Source organism: Lissotriton helveticus, chromosome 3_1, assembly GCF_964261635.1.
Source record: "Lissotriton helveticus chromosome 3_1, aLisHel1.1, whole genome shotgun sequence".
NCBI lineage: Eukaryota > Metazoa > Chordata > Amphibia > Caudata > Salamandridae > Lissotriton > Lissotriton helveticus.
Window position 1 is genome coordinate 1,021,520,739 of NC_136061.1, and position 19,237 is coordinate 1,021,539,975.

General features: G+C 47.6%; 1 protein-coding gene across 1 annotated transcript in view; it reads left to right on the forward strand.

The window, feature by feature from the left end:
• Positions 1-13,576, forward strand: part of GPR155 (G protein-coupled receptor 155) — a 361,714-nt gene extending 348,138 nt beyond the window's left edge. Inside the window, exons 16-17 of the mRNA XM_078681541.1 lie at positions 12,947-13,008; positions 13,428-13,576. Of these exons, the coding sequence (XP_078537667.1) occupies positions 12,947-13,008; positions 13,428-13,477 (112 nt within the window). The 3' untranslated portion in view covers positions 13,478-13,576. The remainder of the gene's footprint in view (positions 1-12,946; positions 13,009-13,427) is intronic.
• The last annotated feature ends 5,661 nt before the right edge of the window (positions 13,577-19,237 follow it).

Sequence of the window (19,237 nt, forward strand, 5' to 3'; positions counted from 1 at the left end):
CCATACGTGTGACTCTGCCGTTCTACCCCCTATGCTCCCCATATTAGCACATAGGAGCAGTTCCAGCTCTTCTGAGAGTCCAATAGTAAAGAAGGGATTTTTGATCAATGCTAGGTCTATCATTAAGAACAATATCGCCTTCCATGAGTTTGTGACAGATAGGAAACCAGAGTGGATGTTTGTCACTGAAACTTGGGCTTCTGAGTCCTCTGGCCACGATCTTTTAATGGCTATCCCTGAAGGGTACAATCTGTTTCGATATGACAGACCTAAACGAAGAGGAGGTGGACTGGCCATTCTTTGCAGTACTTCTTTGCAATGTACGATTAAACCTCTGACTTCAGTCTCGGATTCTTTTGAGGCCTTACATTTCTCGATATTATGTGCCCCTTCGGTTTCCTTCTCTGGAATCCTTTTATACAGACCCCCTGGTTCCAGAGCATCGTTTTCCGAGGATCTTCTTAGAATCCTTGAACCTTATTTCGGTAACCCCCGCCTGGCCATTCTTGGGGACTTTAATTTCCATTTGGATAATTTGGGGGACCATGATTCCACCAGGTTGGTGGATGCGCTGGCGGCCTGTGATTGTATCCAACTTGTAAAGACTCCTACACATCGGGCGGGCCATATTCTGGACGGAGTCTTTACCAATGATGACAGACTATCTGTAGACACTCCGGTGTCCTTAGTATGGTCTGATCATCTTGCCATCCCTCTTCAGATGACTTATTCTCTGGAAGGAAAGTCCGATCCTTGCACCTTCACTAGAGGCCCAAAGAGGAGCTTTAAAAACATCACTAATGATGCAGTCGCACCATTTATAAACAATGATAGCTATTCTGCCTCAGGGGATGTGGATGGAGGAGCTGAACTATTCTTTCATTCGATCGCCAGGGCGGTGGACGAACTAGCTCCTTTATCCTATAGATACTCTGCGCGCCGTAAACCCACTGCTCCTTGGTATACGGAATCCCTCAGACTTCTGCGACAGGGATGCAGAAGACAAGAGAGGAAATGGAGGAAAAACTGGGATCCACAGGATAGGGAACTACATAAGAAATTGCTAGTTGACTATAAGTCCTCGGTCATTAGAGAAAAACAGCAATACTTTACCAATCTCACTACTTCCCTTACCTCCTCGAGTGAGATATTTAAGATCGTGGACTCACTTTGTACTCTTCAGGTGCCGGATCCAGTAGTAGGCTCACAGGAGCTCTGTGACGACATATCAGAGTTCTTCTATAAGAAGATTGATGATATCTATACGGCTCTGGAAACGCAAAGAAATAATATGGATGATTCCTCTTTTCAAATCTTGAAGAGTTTGGAAGCCTGGTCTAGTGACCATGCTAACACCCTAACGGACTTTCCGCCCCTCACCTTGGATGAACTTGACACTCTTCTTGATAGGATTAAATCTTCATCCCCTCTGGACCCGTGCCCTCTGAAAATCCTGAAGGATTGCAGAGCCACTTTGTTGCCACCTTTGCTAGAGGTGATGAATGGATCTATCACCCAAGGCACCTTCCCTTTATTGTGGAAGAGGGCGATAGTTAAGCCATTACTCAAGAAGCCCACGCTGGACCCGGAACAGTTGAAAAATTTCAGACCCATTTCGCTGTTACCCGCTCCCGCAAAAATACTTGAGTCTCACCTTAATTGTCATCTCTCTACTTTTCTTGACTCATCTGGGTATCTTGATGGATCCCAACATGGCTTTCGCAAAGTCCATAGTACGGAGTCTGCGTTGACCATGGTGGTAAACAACATCCGTATGAAGGTAGATGCCGGACACACTACGGTGTTGGTCCTTCTGGACCTTACCGCAGCATTTGATACCCTGTCTCCTTCCATCTTAACATCCCGGTTGAGGGAGGCAGGGATCTCTGGTGTGGCTCTTAACCTTCTGCACTCTTTTCTACAACATAGAGAGCAGAGAGTCAAGCTCGGCGAATTTCTATCCCCTGTCAAATCCCTGCAATGTGGGGTGCCTCAAGGGTCGGCCCTTAGTCCGACCCTATTTAACATTTATGTTGCACCCCTTGCGAGGCTAGTAAAATCTCTGGGGATGGAAGTGGTGTCATACGCCGATGACACTCAAATCATGGTGTCACTAGCCCACTCAGTTTCTACATCCGCCGCCAACTTCAGAATCTGTATGCAGACAGTATCTGACTGGATGCTTCAGAATTCTTTGAAGTTGAACGGCGACAAAACTGAGATCCTGGTCTTTGGCAAGGACCAGGATATCTGGTCTACTGAGTGGTGGCCGTCTGCGCTAGGAACCTGTCCTTCTCCTTCCCAGTCAGCCAGAAATCTCGGCGTTATCTTTGACACCTCGCTGTCTATGACCCTACAGGTTAATCGCACTGTCGCTACCTGCTGGGGAGTCATAAAAATACTCAGGAGAATTCTTCATTATCTTTCTCTCCCAGCGCGGAAGCAGATAGTAGTGGCATTGGTGGGCTCCATGTTGGATTACTGCAATGCACTCTATGCAGATGCCAACAAGGGGCTCACCCAGCGGCTACAAATTGTACAAAATGCTGCGGCCCGTTTTGTTCTAGCACTTCCCAATACCTCTTCTGCCACTATGGCCAGAAAGACTCTTCACTGGCTCCCTATTCAACTGAGGATCTCTTTTAAAATTCTCTGCTTAGCTTATAGAGCTCTGTCAGAAAGATCTACGCATCCTTTAAGCGCCTTGCTTACTCCCTACCAGCCAGGGAGAGCGCTTAGATCTGCTGAGTTGAACCTGTTGGTCGTCCCTCGAGCAAAAAGAGCACGATGGGGAGATAGGACATTCTCCATTGTTGCACCAAAGCTGTGGAACTCTCTCCCCCAAGACATTAAGACACAGTCCTCTCTCTCCTCGTTTAAAAAGGCGCTCAAAACCTGGTATTTCGTCAAAGCCTACCCGCAATAGTCATATAGTTGTATAGTGGTATTTTTAACAGCTGTTACTGTTTGTTATGCGCCTTGACACCCATTGGGCTTAGTTGCGCCATAGAAATTGCTTTTAATAATAATAATAATTCTAGAGGGAGAAGACATGTTACTTTACTTAAAACGCGGTTAATCCTAACTAGAGCCCCAGCATCACAAAATGGATGCTGCTGCCACAGACACGAGTCTGACCTCCTGCTGCTCACCGAAACTTGGCAGGGGAGGCCTAGACAAAGGGTTTCCTGTCACAGGGAGGTGTCACACCACCCCAGACAGGAGATAGTGGATTGTAGCAGGGAGGGTTGAAAGAAACTAGACACTGCCTGGGGCGCACAAGGTGTCCCCAAGCAAATGCCAGTCAAACCGGTTCTGGGGCACTCCAGCCCCAGTCCTGGCGCGAAACTGGGCAAAGGAAAAGGGGTGTAACCACCCCCTTCCTGGGTCCCACCCATAGGAGGGACCTAGCAGGTAATCCAGCCCCTTGATTTGGAATAAAGGTAGGAGCTGTGCAGATGCACATCAGATTATCCTGACTGAAACTTATGAAACGAAACTCTGGACCCTTCGACATCCCACTCGACGTGGAAGACTGAAGAATCTCCCTTGTGGTCAAGGAGTGACCACCCTGTGCAAACAGGCACCATCCAGCACCTCGACGTTTGCTTTGTTGCAGTTCCCGCCGGAACTCGAGCAACAGAGATCGACAAGACCCAGCTTTCCTGCCTTCCAACAGCCCGATCCACAGTCTATGCAGAGCTGAGACCCGTGGAGGCGACCTGAAGCGTGGGAGCGGCCATCTTGGAAAAACTACGAAGCGCTGACCGTGCAGCTCCCGAGGCTCCCTCGAAGCTGTGCATTGAAGTCTGAGAAGCTCCAGCCCCGAGCAGCTTTTGCACCGAAGCTCACCCCTCCACACTCGACGAGTGCTGCGTGGGGCCCTTTTGCATTTTCCTGCTTGACGCGTTGGTCCGGTCGCTTGTCCGTTGGCTAGTGGCCCCAGTACCGACGAACCTAAGAATTTACACAGCTAGTCTGGTTGCTCCAGACTGGCCCTCGCTCCCCTGAAAGGGAGCACCCGCTCTGACCTTGCTGGTCCGAGTAAGAAGCGATCTTCGAATCCTGCTTGGGTTGCCCTTGCCAAGGCTTGTTAACGGCGATCCGGAAGCCGACACCGCCGACAGCGAGAGCCTTCGTGGGACAGCTCGTGATCCACTCCAGGACATCCTCGGTGCCCCAGAGTCCACGTGGCAGCGGAGACAAGCTTCACGACAACCACCTGATTGCGCCCGACATCGCATGGTTCCTTCCTGGTCACTGGCTAGTGACCCAGACTCTGTCCCCTCTGCTTTCAGGTACTTTGCATCTTCGATCCACCCTTGGATCACACCGGAAACTTCTCTTCTGGACGCCTGCAGCATCTTCATCTCCAGGCACCATAGAACTGCGTGACGAAACCCGACACATCTTTGCACCTGTGCACCCGCTTCCTGTGGGTGAGGTAACTCTTGAACGCCGGTGCTCCTGTAGTGGTTTACACCTCTAGTGCCTAAGTCTAAAGTTTTGTCCTTCTAGTCCAGTCGGAAGACTCTTAAAACTCTAACTCGATAACTTTTACGCACCATTGACTTTGCATTGGTGCATGCGTGCGCTTTAAGCGCTGCACCCGAATCCCGCGGGCTACTCCCGTCCTAACTGCTGTTAGTCCAGTGTAGTCCCAGCGATTCCCAAGGCCCTAGGCCTTACCACTGATCGATTAGTGATTGTTATACCACTTTTTTGATATATGGTTTGAGTGGCCACCGGCCTCATCCATAAACGTGCAACTTTCATATGTTATATTGTGCTTTTGTTTAAACGCTTGTGCTTGATTGCTCATAAAGAGTAGTGGGGATTATTCTTAGAATAAATACATATATTTTTATAATATATAACTTGTGTGGTGTCCTTTCATTTGATATTACAGGATTGCATATGGTAAAACAGCTGGTTTCACATGCCCTCTTGAGTTAAGCCTTTAAGGTTGCTTAGTCCATGCTACCCCTAGGATAGCTTGTCTATAAGGTTGACTTACAACCACCACCATAAGGGATTGTTTGGACTGATACAAGGTGCCCACAGAACTGTGGACATCATATACCAGGCCAACTTTTCACAGTTAAATCACACATTTCTTTTCAAACAATCAGGATGTTGTTTCTTCAGGTTATTCTCTACATCAATATGGGAAATTATCTGACATCTAAACCCGCTAGATGCAAATCCTATGCTTTTTTATTCAAGGCCAGCACTTTAACTTTCAAGTTTTACCATTTGACCGTACTCTAGCTTCAAGAGTTTTTACAAAACTCTTTGTTGTTGTGGTGGGTATGGTTCACTTATGTGGTATTTTTTATCTACATCATTGGCTAATATCTTCTCTTACAAAGACAAACAAAGATAACATCCAAATATGCAGTGTCCTTCGAAATCATTGGATTTTACTAAACCCAAAGTAGTCACAACAACAGCCAGTCCTGAATCTCCAGCTTATGCGAACACTTATTTGGACAGACTTAGTCAGGTTCCTGCACCAGCTTTGAGGAAGCAGAAGAATATCTTGACTGATGGGTCTTCTATCAAGCTCATCTCCATCAGCACAGGACTTGTTGAGGTTATTCCCTTCCTGTATAATGCACTTCTCACTAACCTGTGCAGTCCCATTCCTTGCCAGTGTGCATGGGGGCATGTGCGTCATCAATGAGGTCACCATGGGGGTTGCTCTATGCCTTTCTCCCAGTATCACTTATACTGATTGTAAGAAAGTATCCAATCCAGATAATAAGCAGGAAGACGATGGATACTTCAGACATGGTTTATTCAAGGAAAGTACGTGTGGTTTATCCGTAGATTACAGGTAGAATAGTACAAACGGCAAACTCTCCCACCTCCCACATATATTTAAAGCAGAACAACAATGCTAAGCACGAAGCAGCCACGAGCTGTGACAAGAGTGCCATGCTCGTGACAGCCACGCTCCCATGCACACGACATACCTTCCCCCTTAAAGAAAACCCGAAAAAACTATGAAAAAAAAAGTTCTTTCATGTCAAAATCCTTGAACCTCGCGGGAAGGCGATGGTTTTGCGCAGTCCTGGCAGGAAAATTCCTGTGGTTAATAAGAGGAAAATCATGATTCCCTGGATCATTATGCTGCCCAACATCTAGAAACACATTGCTGTTAGGGTCTTCCTGTGGGGATACTACACCTTTAAACAAGCAGACTCTGTTAAGATTCCAGAAACTGCCACCCTCGATTCTGACAGCATTTTTGAAAACCTCAATGACTCTTTTGGGAATTGACCAAACAGGGAAACTCTTGGCAACACCCTCTTTTTTATGCAACTTAAATCACCAATCACAATTCCTTGTTTACTCGCAGTACCTAATTTCTTTTCCATGACCTGTTTCATTTTCTTTTTGTTGGCTTCAACTCTGTTTAACTATTTCATAGTCTACGTTAGTAAAATGTTTGCTTTCACCTAGATTCTTCTTCAACCACCAAGGACCAAGGAGCTAGTTTTGTACTCGGTCTGCGACCTCTCAGACGTTCAAATGAGCTAACCAAGGTAACAGAATTTGGCGAGGTCCTGTATGCCAACAACATGGATTGCAAAGCATTGCGCCAATTCAACCCACCCTTAACTGAGAGTTGAATAGCTTCCTTCACTACATGGTTGAAGTGCTCAACTTGGCCTTGGACTCAGGATGGAAAACTGCTATTTTCCTAAGGATAATTCCACACTTCTCCAGAAAGCATTCCATTTCCTTACTAACAAGTTGGGGTCCGTTGTCTGTGACAATTGTTTGGGGTATCCCTTCTCTGCAAAAATTTTTATCTAGAAATTCTATAACACTTTGTGAAGTGACGTCCTTAACCATCTTGACTTCTGGCCATTTCGAATAGTAATCAATGAGAACAATACCAAACGTCTCATGTTTTGGTAAAACATAAAATGGAACAATAATGTCCAAACCCAGTTTTTGCAACGGACCAGAGAGAAAATCTTCAGGATGAGGCACAGGGCGCAAAACAACAGCTGACTTGTCACTATTCGAGCATTTGGCACAAGTACGCACAAAATGCTCAACACATACATCGATACCAGGCCACCAAAATAAATTCTCTAATGTGTCTCCTAATGAGAGATGCCTAAATGTCCTTCATGGGCAATTTCCACAATAGTATTTCTCAGAGAAAAGGGAGGGATAATTTTAGTACCTCTCATAACTAAACCGTTCTCCACCGCCACCTAATCATGTACCTTAAAATAACTCCTGACAGCTTCCTTTGTTTGGGCCATCCTTGTACTATGTGCTTTTTGACCTTATTTAATTCAACATCTTTCTCCATTTCTAGGAGCCAAACATCTTCACGAAGGTTTGTTTGTTCACCATACAATAAATTAACATCATGTGTAGTGAACGCTACCTCACAATCCTCCTCTTGACCCTCTTCCAAACTTGCTACAGGTAATCTAGACATGCACTCTGCATGTATGTTGGCCTTTCCTTGTATTCAAAATTTCCTAGGCAACATGGGACCTAACTCTGGTTAGGTAAATAACATAGCTAAAGATGATCTAGAGCCTCAATGTATCTACCAAGGACAAATGTCTAGCTTCATATAAAAGTTATTTTTATTCACAAAGTTATTTGTGTTACACATAAAAAGCAATATATATCACAATGAATAAAAAACAGAAAGCACATAAATCTTAAAACACATGCAAAGGCATGCGGGCAATCTAATAAAAAAACACAATTAAAATATAAACATCCCAATGTGAATAGATTTACAAATGTAGGACACTTTTGCAGTGAAAATTGCAAATGTTCATGACTATACAGCCCAAAGGATTTCGTCGTCCGTCTCTACGCGCGTTTCGGCGGAGGGCCGCCTTCTTCAGGAGATTAACTTGTAACTCTATAAGATAAAAAACAATGGATGTTGCATATTGTTAGAAGGTGGTTCTGACACTAGGTCCGCCCGGATTTTTCGCTTTTTGAGCACCTAATTATGGAGCTCTTACTGTGGGGGAGCCTCATTATCGGGGACTCATCCACAGTGAACTCCTAATGAAGGAGACTGCACGGAGATTTTACTGGTGTCCGCCTGGCTTGACTAGGCCGCTGCGCAGCAGCTGGAGTATGGGACACCGTGCTGGTTACATGCAGACACGGGTGTACATGCGTGTGCACAAGTGTAGGAGATGCGCAGGGGAGATTCCTAGTGTGCGCAGTCCAGGAGCAGCTACAGAGTGAATGGTGTGGCAGGGCTTATGCAGAATTGGGTGGTGACATGGAATAGGCTTTTTCCCTGGCATGTTCCTTCCCAGGGTATAGTCAGTGCGTTTTACTGTGTTTTCACTTCATTATTCCTCTATGGGAATGTGGGGCCCATGGCTAAAATGACTTCCACAAAGCCTACAGATTCCAGACCTGCACTAAAGTCCATTGTAGAGTAGGTGAACATAAGTATTCTGCAGAGTCCAAAGTCATATTTGTACTGCTTTTGGGTCATACAGAACTGTCATATTTCTCTGAGCCAGCCATGACCAGACCCAGGCTGAGGGTTGACCTCAGCTGGATGGATTGATAACCTTCCTTCCACAAGCTAGGGCCTCCTCTCCACAAAGAAGAAGATGGGTGGGGCTACAGGCTCATCCATTAGCAGCTGTTACTGGGTGCCAGGCACCAGGCGGCACCAAGAAGGAAAGAGTTGGATTTCAGAGGCCATGTGGCCAGAGACACTGGACGACTCCATTTTTAACAAACCAAGAGGCTGGACAAGAAGGGGGGAGCAGGGGCAGGGAAGTGATGTGTCGCTGTTTGATAGGACCCACAGAGACTTTCTGCCAGCCCCCTACTCAACTTTTAAAAAGTACTTGCACAGGAAGAGAAGCTCTCTCTGGGGTGTGGTCTGTTGAGGTAGAAGGTGCTGGAGCCTGGCAATGGGCAGTTGGAAGGGGAGACCCCCTGACTGTCACCCAGGCCCCTAACAGCACCAGAAGAAGCGCCCAGGACCGGTGCGCAGAAGCAGGGGCCTCTGCGCAGGGAGAAGAGAGGCACAGGAGGAGAGCCAGGCGAAAGGCTGGCGCAGGAAGCCAGTGCAGACCGCTCCCTGCAGAGTGCACCCTCTTGGAGACCCGGAGAGTGAAGGAGTGCTCCCAGTGGCTGGGGGGCGCCGCCAGGAGCAAGAAGATGTGAAAATGGGGCAGATCGGACCTCCAGGGGCTGAGATATGGCCCCCAGAAGGTGAGAGACCTTGGACCTGTGGCCCCCTGACGGCGAAGCGCGTGAGGCTCCGCCGCTGGTCCAGGAAAGGCCCCCGGGGTGGGTCAGGTCCCGGGGACTGTCCTTCAACGTGGAGAGCCTGCGGGGGTCCCGGGTGGGACCGGGGCCCCGGACAAGGAAGGAGGAGCCAGGGGCCCAGGTGGGACCGGGCCCCCGACCAAAGCGCGGAGGGGTGTGGGCTCCCCGCGTCGCATACCCTTACCCGGGGGTCCGGGTGGGACCGGGCCCCCACCGAGGCCCCAGAAAGCGGCAGGAGCTTGAAGCGCCCCATGATGCCTTGCAAGGCAGGAGGAATGGATTATTTTTGGCGTTTTGGTGGCCCCCAGACGAGAGGGGTCACCCTTGAGTGTGAAAAGGTGCTGGGGGGGGCTGCTGGAGCAGCGCAGTCTCGCCCCAGCACAAAGCTAAGTCCCACCCTAAGTTTCTTGAGGATTTAAAAAGAATAACCCCTCAACTCTCAGCGAAGATTGCATCACCTCCTAGGCTGGAACTTTTGTTCTACCGCTGGGGGTTCATTGAGAAGTGCATCAAAGATTGAAGGGCTGAGTTGGAGATGTCTTGAGAAGGGCATCCCCTGGAGGTGAAATGGCGTAATTGCACTGAAATGCATTTATTAATGGTTATTTCTTTTAGAGGGACTGATGTTCAATGTGAAGTACTGGTGTAAGGTGATGTCACAAGCAAAGTGGATTTAAGTAGCTAGACACTCCTGCTAGGGTGTCTGACGGTATTTACAACTTAATCCTGTGATCATTTGTGATGTCTTTAGGGGCTGTAATTGCAATGCATTTTTAATGATATCCAAATGTGCTGAGTACTGTCATTCTAAAGTGTGCGTAAACATGTAGCCTTGCTGCTGCGCTTAGGTGAAGACCCCAGACTGTTAGCCCTTAAGATGTAGAGGTGTATACTTTAGGGTCAGTAGGAGATGCTTGGTCAGGGTCATGTGTCACCAAGGCAGGTGTATCCCTGTTTAATGCTTGTTGAGGTAATGGGTGGGGGACGCCACTGGGATGGTGCCAGTGCGCAGGGCCCTCGCTCCGGGATAGGTTCAACTAATTGCATTGGGGGCAAGATGATGTGCATACATGGGAGTGGTGGTACTAGACCCCACCCCCCCTGCGGGAGGGGTGGAGATGTTATGCAATGTCACAAAGTAATTCCAACAGCTTATGTATATTTGTAAATTTGTGTATAGTATTGAGTGGTGTGTGTGTTTAATAAATGTACTCTTACTTTTATAAAGCAAAGTACAGACTGGACAATCAATTATTGAGTGTTCTTTTTGCGCACCTGCAAATGGCGATTACTAGCCCACACCACCTCCCTTGAGTAAGCCTCAGACTGCTCTGCAACGCTACCCTCTGAGAGTCAGGCGCTGCCCTAGGGTGTTTGGTTCCCAGTGAAGGACAAATGTGTCATGTTATTTGTGCAGGCCTCACAGATGCTGCCTCGTTTTCCAACACATATATAGTGTAACAGTGATACATTGAGGCTCTAAAAATTGATACTGAAAATATGGTGGCATACTAAAGAAACCTACTAAAGTAAACATAATCAAGCAACTGAATTATCAAAAGAATAATCATGTGCTCAGAAAAGGAAGGGGAACAAAATATATCTAGTGTCAACCAGTAGTATGCTCCTTATAGCCCAAACAGAAAAGATATAGTGCTGAAATGTTGGATATAATGAAACAAGAAGTTTAGGTCCGTGTACCAGTCTAAGCAAAATAAGCAGGGGGCCTAGCCTGTTCTAGACCGTAAGTTTTATTTATTTATGTCGATCATCCCAGCAGTAGACCCATCCGGGTGCGGGGTCCCATCTAAAAATAATTTATATAAGACGTACTTACCTATTGAGGATGTATTCGTACTTTTCAATGGAGGGAGTAGTGTGCTGCACCAAATGGAATAGCTACAATTGATACAAAAGAGCAAACAGAGCCCATAAGATGATGCGAATGATATTTGTAGCGTGAATTAATGTAGAGGCTCTATTTTGGTAAACCAAACAATGGTTACCTATGATTAAAAGATAAGCTGATATATAATATCCTTCTTTCACCAGCCTACAAATAGTCCTTAGTTCTATGATGTTCTATAATGATTCTGTAAATTTTCACACTCTTCCAAATTGCAGGAATCAATGTATTACATTGTCCCAGATCTATATACAAAAAAGATAAGTCGTATGAGGACTAATGTAAAAAACTCGCACCCCTCTTTTATGGATAAAATCATCAGAAGAAGGTTGCCTGCAATGTTAATGTCTCTAGCCTAGTCATGCAGTCATAGGCGTTCTGCAGCATAAGGTTTCTTTGATGCCGATAGGCTGTAAAACAACAGCGGACAGAAGACAAACCAAAGATGGGTTTGTTACATACCATGCAATATATTGGGCATTATGTGCTCCGGTAAGAATAGCCCGCTAAATAGATACCTTTTCTGGTTGTTAGGATATAGTGAAAGTTGTATCCAAGTTCCTCCAAGGGTCTGAGAAGGAGTGGTGTCTTGTATCTAAAAGGATCGGATAAGAACAACAGGAATACGGCGTTATATTTAACTATGTATGACTCGCTCCCAGTGTTCTCGTAAAAACCCAAAAAAGTGTTACCTTTAAAAACGAGGTTAGACAACGATGTATGTCGCCTCTGTAATTGCAAAATGACTCTCGTGGTAGTCCCCTATTAACGCGACCAGATGGATAAACTGCAAACCAAACATAATATGCAGCCGTATATTAACCAACTGTTCCAATACGAAGTATATAAATTAATGTGCCCCTAGCCACCCAGTATCATGCATCAGAAGTCTATTTTATACTTACAGATAAACTGTATGTCGAGCCGCGTTGTATTTTGCTCCCGATGATAAACGCGGAACTACTGTCCGGGACGTTTAAATAGCCCCGCCTTGAGCGTCTCCTACCGTAATGACGTAGTTAGGTCATGTGATCGGCATGACGATGTTATCTGGTAACTAGAACGTCGTTCAGGTCTAGTATACTGTCTGAGGTTAAAATAATAGATATAGAGAAAAGACTCTAGTAGCCAAACAGAATATCATAGCCAATATGTATTATAAACAGCTATTCAGATTCTAAACCGATTCTCTACCAATAATATTTTATATATGAATGCTTAAATGAATTGAAAAGATTATGCTCTGAATTAGAAAAACCTCATCTGATGTAGTCTAGTGCTGGCTAACACCCGCACCTTATGTCCCTGTTTCCCATATAAATCTTGCATGGTCTGCTCTGATATTAGTGGTAATGAAGCCTGGCAATATTCATAACTCTTTATCGCCCATAACATCAATGGTACCTCCATGCTATGTCATGGAAACATAACTAAGTGAAGACATGAACTGCTAATATAGAAGGAATAGAATTGATAATACAATACCGTGAGGGAAATGCTCAAACCTACCCTGTATTAAATGGAAAAGTGGGTTAGCTGGTTATTTGATGTTGTATTTAATCGCATTTTCCCACGGTATTTCGCTGTTAAGTCCTTGGATATGGGTTGATAGAGTAAAGATCCAAAAGACTTCACGTTTCTTTCTGTATTCTTCTGTATTTGTGTAAAGTTGACTCTCTAGATTTTCTAGATATCCTTTGCATCATCTTATGGGCTCTGTTTGCTCTTTTGTATCAATTGTAGCTATTCCATTTGGTGCAGCACACTATTCCCTCCATTGAAAAGTACGAATACATCCTCAATAGGTAAGAATGTCTTATATAAATTATTTTTAGTTGGGACCCAGCAACCGGATGGGTCTACTGCTTGGATGATCGACATAAATAAATAAAACTTACGGTCTAGAACAGGCTAGGCCCCCTGCTTATTTTGCTTAGACTGGTACACATACCTAAACTTCTTGTTTCATTATATCCAACATTTCAGCACTATATCTTTTCTGTTTGGGCTACAAGGAGCATACTACTGGTTAACACTATATATATTTTGTTCCCCTTCCTATTCAGAGCACGTGATTCTTCTTTTGATAATTCCGTTGCTTGATTATGTTTACTTTAGTAGGTTTCTTTAGTGTACCTCCATATTTTCAGTATCAATTTTTATAGCCTCAATGTATCACTGTTACACTATATATGCAACATCCATTGTTTTTTATCTTATACAGTTACAAGTTTATCTCCTGAAGAAGGCGGCCCTCCGCCGAAACGCGCGTAGAGACTGACGACGAAATCCTTTGGACTGTATAGTCATGAACATTTGCAATTTTCACTGCAAAAGTGTCCTACATTTGTAAATCTATTCACATTGGGATGTTTATATTTTAATTGTGTTTTTTATTAGATTGCCCGCATGCCTTTGCATGTGTTTTAAGATTTATGTGTTTTCTGTTTTTTATTCATTGTGATATATATTGCTTTTTATGTGTAACACAAATAACTTTGTGAATAAAAATAACTTTTATATGAGGCTAGAGTCAAAGTCAAAAGTTTTTATTTGTTTTGGTACTCAACTGAGGACCACAAATTGTATATAAAACATTTTACAAGGAGAAAATTCATTACAAATTAATACAGTGTTAAAAAGGATTTTAAAAATTTATAGAAGTTATAACATACAAATTCATTTGGTGGGTGTTTACACACCAATAATAGTTCCTTTACTGTTGAAATTCTACATTTGCAGTATATGGGCTCTAGATATCTTGACCGTGCTGTTACTACATTAGGGCTAGGGCATGCAAATAGGAGGTGCTCAATGTTCTGGTCACCCCCTTGACAAAGGGTACATGAGGCTAGACATTTGTCCTTGGTAGATACATTGAGGCTCTAGATCATCTTTAGCTATATTATTTACTGTGGGGTGTGGGTTTCAGCGGGCCGGAATGACAGGCGGGAAGGCCAGATATAGTGCGCTATGTTTAGCGAGATTTATTGTGGACACAGGTAGGTGGTGATAACAAGTCTCTGTACAAAGGGCTCTTGGGGTCCTTTGGTCCAGTCCGAGGTAGAGACGAAGTCTGGTCCGGGAGGAAAGGGGAAGACGTCCGGCCGCTGGGCTGCTGTCGTCAGGAAGGTGTGCGTCTTCCGTCTTTTCAGTGCCGTAGGGTCCTTGACTTTCGTCGGTGGGCCTCGGAGGTTTTGGGTGAGAGAAGAAACAGAGGGCCGTTAGTATTTTGCTCCTCTCCAGAGTGGTAACAACCACCTACACCGGGAAGTGAGGGAACGGAAAAACGGACAGTGAGGGACGGGTAAAACGGGGAGGTGTAAGAGGCCGACAACTAGGAGGGGGGGGGAACGGGTCGACAGGGTGCTCGTGGTGAGAAAAGGGGGGGGGTGGTTCTATCTATATATATATATATACAGTGCTCTCGTGCTCAGCTAGGTGCAGCACTCTACTATTTACACTAATTACAGCTATCTACAAAAGGCACACGGAGACGGATGACGGGTACTCACGTGGCCCGCCGCAACTCCCTGGTGAGCTGCGGCCGCTCTCCAGCAACCTCCTGAGGACTCCACCAGTCCTCAGACCACACGTCGCCGTCGTCGTCCTCCTCCGCTTGGTTCTCCGACTCCCCGTCTCTCTCTCTCAGCTCCGGTTCCTTCCTTGCTGCCTTCTGCCACAAGTCCGCGGGTTGGAACGCCCTTCGTTGGGGTTCGCCGGTTTTTCTCTCTTCCGGGTCGTGGTCAGGGGCGGGACTTCCGGGTTCAGGAAGGACTGCTTCCGGTTGTCCGTCTTCCGGGTTCCGTCCTCGGCGTGCCTGCAGAGGGAGAGAGAGAGAAGAAGTCCTATGGAGAGGGAACATGTTATCCTCGGGGGCATACGGACTCCTCCCCGCGCGAGGAAGTATCTCCGTTAAGGCAGGTACCGGGGCTTTTCCACATCCCCTTTCCCTAGCTGTCTTTCTTGTGGGGGTGGGAGAACAAGGAAACCGAGATAGGTAATCCGCATTACCCTGTTCGGTCCCTTTTCTATGTTCGGTGGTGAACCTATATGGTTGGAGAGAAAGGAACCACCTAAGGACACGGTCGTTGTGGCCTCGGTTGCGGGCCATCCAAGCCAGAGGGGCATGGTCCGTATATAGCACGAATTCCCTCCCTTCTAGGTAATAGCGGAGACTGTCCACTGCCCATTTAATGGCCAGGGCCTCCTTCTCGACACATGCATAGTTCATTTCCCTGGGATAGAGCTTCCTGCTTATGAACAAAATGGGCCTCTCATTCCCACAGGGGTCTCTCTGGGATAGGACGGCCCCCAACCCTTGATCAGAGGCATCCGTTTGTAGAATGAACGGTTGGCTATAGTCGGGGCTAACAAGCACGGGTCGGGACAGTAGGGCCTGTTTTAATGCCTCAAATGCCTGCTCTAAGGGAACCGAGGGATGCCTCAGGGCCTCTTCTGTTTTGGTGCTCTTCTTTAGCAAGTCAGTTAGGGGGGCAGCTGTTTGGGAAAAGTTCGGTATGAACCGTCTATAATACCCTAGCAGCCCCAGGAAGGCTCTAAGTTCTGTTTTGGTCTGTGGAAACGGGATCGATCGGATGGCCTCTATCTTGTTGTCTTGGGGTCGGATGAGGCCTTCCCCTAGCAGATAGCCCAGGTATTTGACGCTTTGAGCGGCTAAGGTTGTTTTGGCTGGGTTTATGGTAAAGCCGCTCTTGCCCAGCGCGGACACCACCGCCCTGAGATGGCCCATATGTTGGTCCCAGGTAGTGCTGTGTATCACTATATCATCTAGGTAAGCCCCGGCATAGAGGGAGTGGGGCTGTAGGACTCTATTCATGGCCCTCTGGAAGGTGGCAGGGGCTCCGTGTAAGCCAAAAGGCATTACACGGAACTGGAACAGGCCGTCAGGGGTAGAAAAGGCGGTCTTCCGTTTGTCATAGTCTTTCAGGGGTATCTGCCAGTACCCCTTGCATAAATCGAGGGTGCTGATGTACTTCGCTGTGCCGATCCTTTCCACCATCTTATCAACCCGGGGCAGGGGGTACGTATCAAACCGTGAGACCTTATTGACAGCACGAAAGTCGATACAGAAACGCACCGAGCCGTCGGGTTTGGGGACCAGGACTATCGGAGAGTTCCAGCTGCTAACCGACGGCTCGATAATGCCCATCTGTAACATCTGTTCTGTCTCCTTCCTTATTACATCTCTGCGGGCTTCCGGAACACGGTATGGCCTTTGTCTCACGGTTACCCCGGGATCCGTTTGGATGGCATGTTCTACTAGGGTTGTGCGTCCGGGTAGGGAGGAGAAGACGTTCTGTACCGGGGACAGTATGGTTTTTAGTTCCTCTTTCATAGAAGGAGGCAGATCCGGATCTATGCACCCGTCAAAGGGTATGGGGTTAACCACCGATTCGCCGGACAGGACGGGTCGTGGCCCCTCCCATTTCTTCAGGAGATTGATGTGATATATCTGCCGGACTCCGCGAGTAGGCTCGGTCTCAATCTCGTAGGTGACAGGAGTTACCTGTCGGATGACGGGGAATGGTCCCTGCCACTGCCCTAGAAGTTTGTGGTCAGAGGATGGCAGGAGCAACAATACCAGATCACCGATAGCCAAGGACCTTTTCTTGGTTCCCTTATCGTACTGTTGTTTTTGGGTCGTCTGGGCCTTTTCCATGTGCTGTCGTACAATGTCTCGGATTTGGGTTAGGTGGGTCTTCAGGTTCTCTATATACTCGGGCAGGGGTCGTGTACGATCGGGTTCCGCCTCCCAAGCTTCGCGAGCCATATCTAGGAGTGTTCTGGGAGGTCTTCCATACAATAGTTCATACGGGGAATAACCGGTGCTACTTTGGGTTTTGCACCGGATGGCGAACAGAGCCAGAGGCAGCATCTCCTCCCACCTCTTGCTTTCCAAATCCAAACTTTTTTTAGGGTGGCTTTCAGGGTGGCATTGTAGCGTTCCACTAACCCGTCGGTCTGGGGGTGGTAGGCCGAGGTTCTTAGTTGTTTGATTCCTAACTGGGAGCATACCTGACGCATCAAGGCGGATACAAAGGGGGTCCCTTGGTCGGTTAAGATCTCCCGTGGAAAGCCCACCCGTGAGAAGATGGATATCAGGGCTTTCGCTATGTTCTGGGTGGTGGGATGCTTCAGGGCGACGGCTTCCGGGAAGCGTGTAGCATAGTCCACCACCACCAAGGCATATCTACAACCGCTTCTGGAGGGCAACATGGGCCCGATAAGGTCCATTCCAACCCGGCTGAAGGGGATGTCGATGAGAGGCAGAGGGCGGAGGGGTGCCTTGGGGGGTCGGTAGCGGCTGTTCTTCTGGCAGATGGCACATTCCTTACAATATTGTTTGATCTGGCTATACACTCCCGGCCAGTAAAACTTCTCGAGGATCGCCTGTCCTGTCTTTTCTTCCCCGAAATGGCCGCCCAGGAGATGGCTATGTGCGAGGAACAACACCTTGTCCCGGAATGGACCCGGGATAACTAATTGGGGGGGTTTCTGTGGGTCCGCTTTCCGATACAACAGACCTCTAGACCGGAAGAAGTAGGTACCTACATGCAGCGGGTCCTCGTCGTCAAGGGCCTGTCCCCATGCATTCTGTAGTATGGGATCTTCCTGCTGTGAGGCTCGGAATTCGCGATCCGTCTCCCAGGGATGAAGGGCCTCTTGTACCGGATACGCTTCGACGTACCTCCTACGTTCTTTTTTCTTTTGGCTCTTGGTTTTGGTCGGTTTCTCGGGTGAGGGGTTCAGAGATTGGTTTTGCGAAAAGGGGGCTTCCTTCCACCATTTTTCAAGGGAATCGGTGGTGTCTCGTAGGAGAAGGGGTAGACCGCTATAATCACTACCCAGTATTGCTTGCTCTGGCAGGTTCGGTATTAGTCCTACATTCAGGGTCCTTCCGGGGTCGGTGCTGGTTTGTACCGTGACTCGTGCTGTGGGGTAGCTTTTGGTGTCCCCATGGACACATTTGATGGCAACTGACCCTGTGAAGGGGCCGATGGGTTTCGGCATGTCCTGAGGTCGAACTACACTGTGTCTGCACCCGGTGTCGGCCAGTGCCATCAGGGGTTGGTTGTTGATGTTAACACGACACCGAAACGGTGGGGGGGAGACACCTGCCGTAAGACACACATAATTCCGGGTCACCCCGACCTCCATGGGTTCCTCCTTCTGCGGGCAATGACGGGCGATGTGTCCAAAACCCCCGCAGTGGTAGCATTGAGGCCCGGGTGGGTTTGGTCGGGGCATCATAGGATAAGGCACAAAAGGGACAGGTTCTGGTTTTCGGGGAACAGGAGGCCTGGGTGGACGGATGTGACCCCCATGCGGCCCCCGAGACAGGTGTTCTTCTTTGGGTTTCTGCATTTCTTGGGCTTTGCTGTAGGCGCTGGCTATCTCCACCGCCCTGTCGAGCGTCAGGTGCGCATGCTGGCGCACCCATTTTTGGGTGCCTGGGTGAAGAGAGGCGAGGAACTGTTCCAGGTTGATTTTAGCCACAATCTCGTCTTTCGTGGCCGTAGCGGGTTTCAACCACCGGGTGGTCAGGTCCTGGATGCGATAAGAGAGGGCCCGAGGGGTTTCTTGGGGCCCCTCTCTAACTTGTCGTAGGCGGATCCTATAGGACTCCTCGTCTATCCCCAGACGTTCGAGGATGCAGGTCTTGATGTCGGCATACGGTGTCTGCCCCTGTAGGTTGGCCTGTTGATAGGCAGACTGTAATTCCCCAGTCAACAACGGTCCCAGATAATGTCCCCAGCGATTTTCGGGCCAATTCGCCGCTTGAGCCAGTCTTTCGAAATTTGTGAAAAAGAAGTCGGGGTCTTCCCCCGCGACGTACTTCTGTAAAACCACCGACGGTAAGGGTGCTAGTGGCCTCTGTTGTCCCATCGCCTCCGTGAGTTTCCCAAGAGCCTGGTCCTGGGCTGTGCCTTGCCCTTTCAGGACGTCGTGGAGTTGACCCCGGTCATCCTCCGCGGTTTTCAGGAATTTTTCCATCATCAGTCCGAGCTG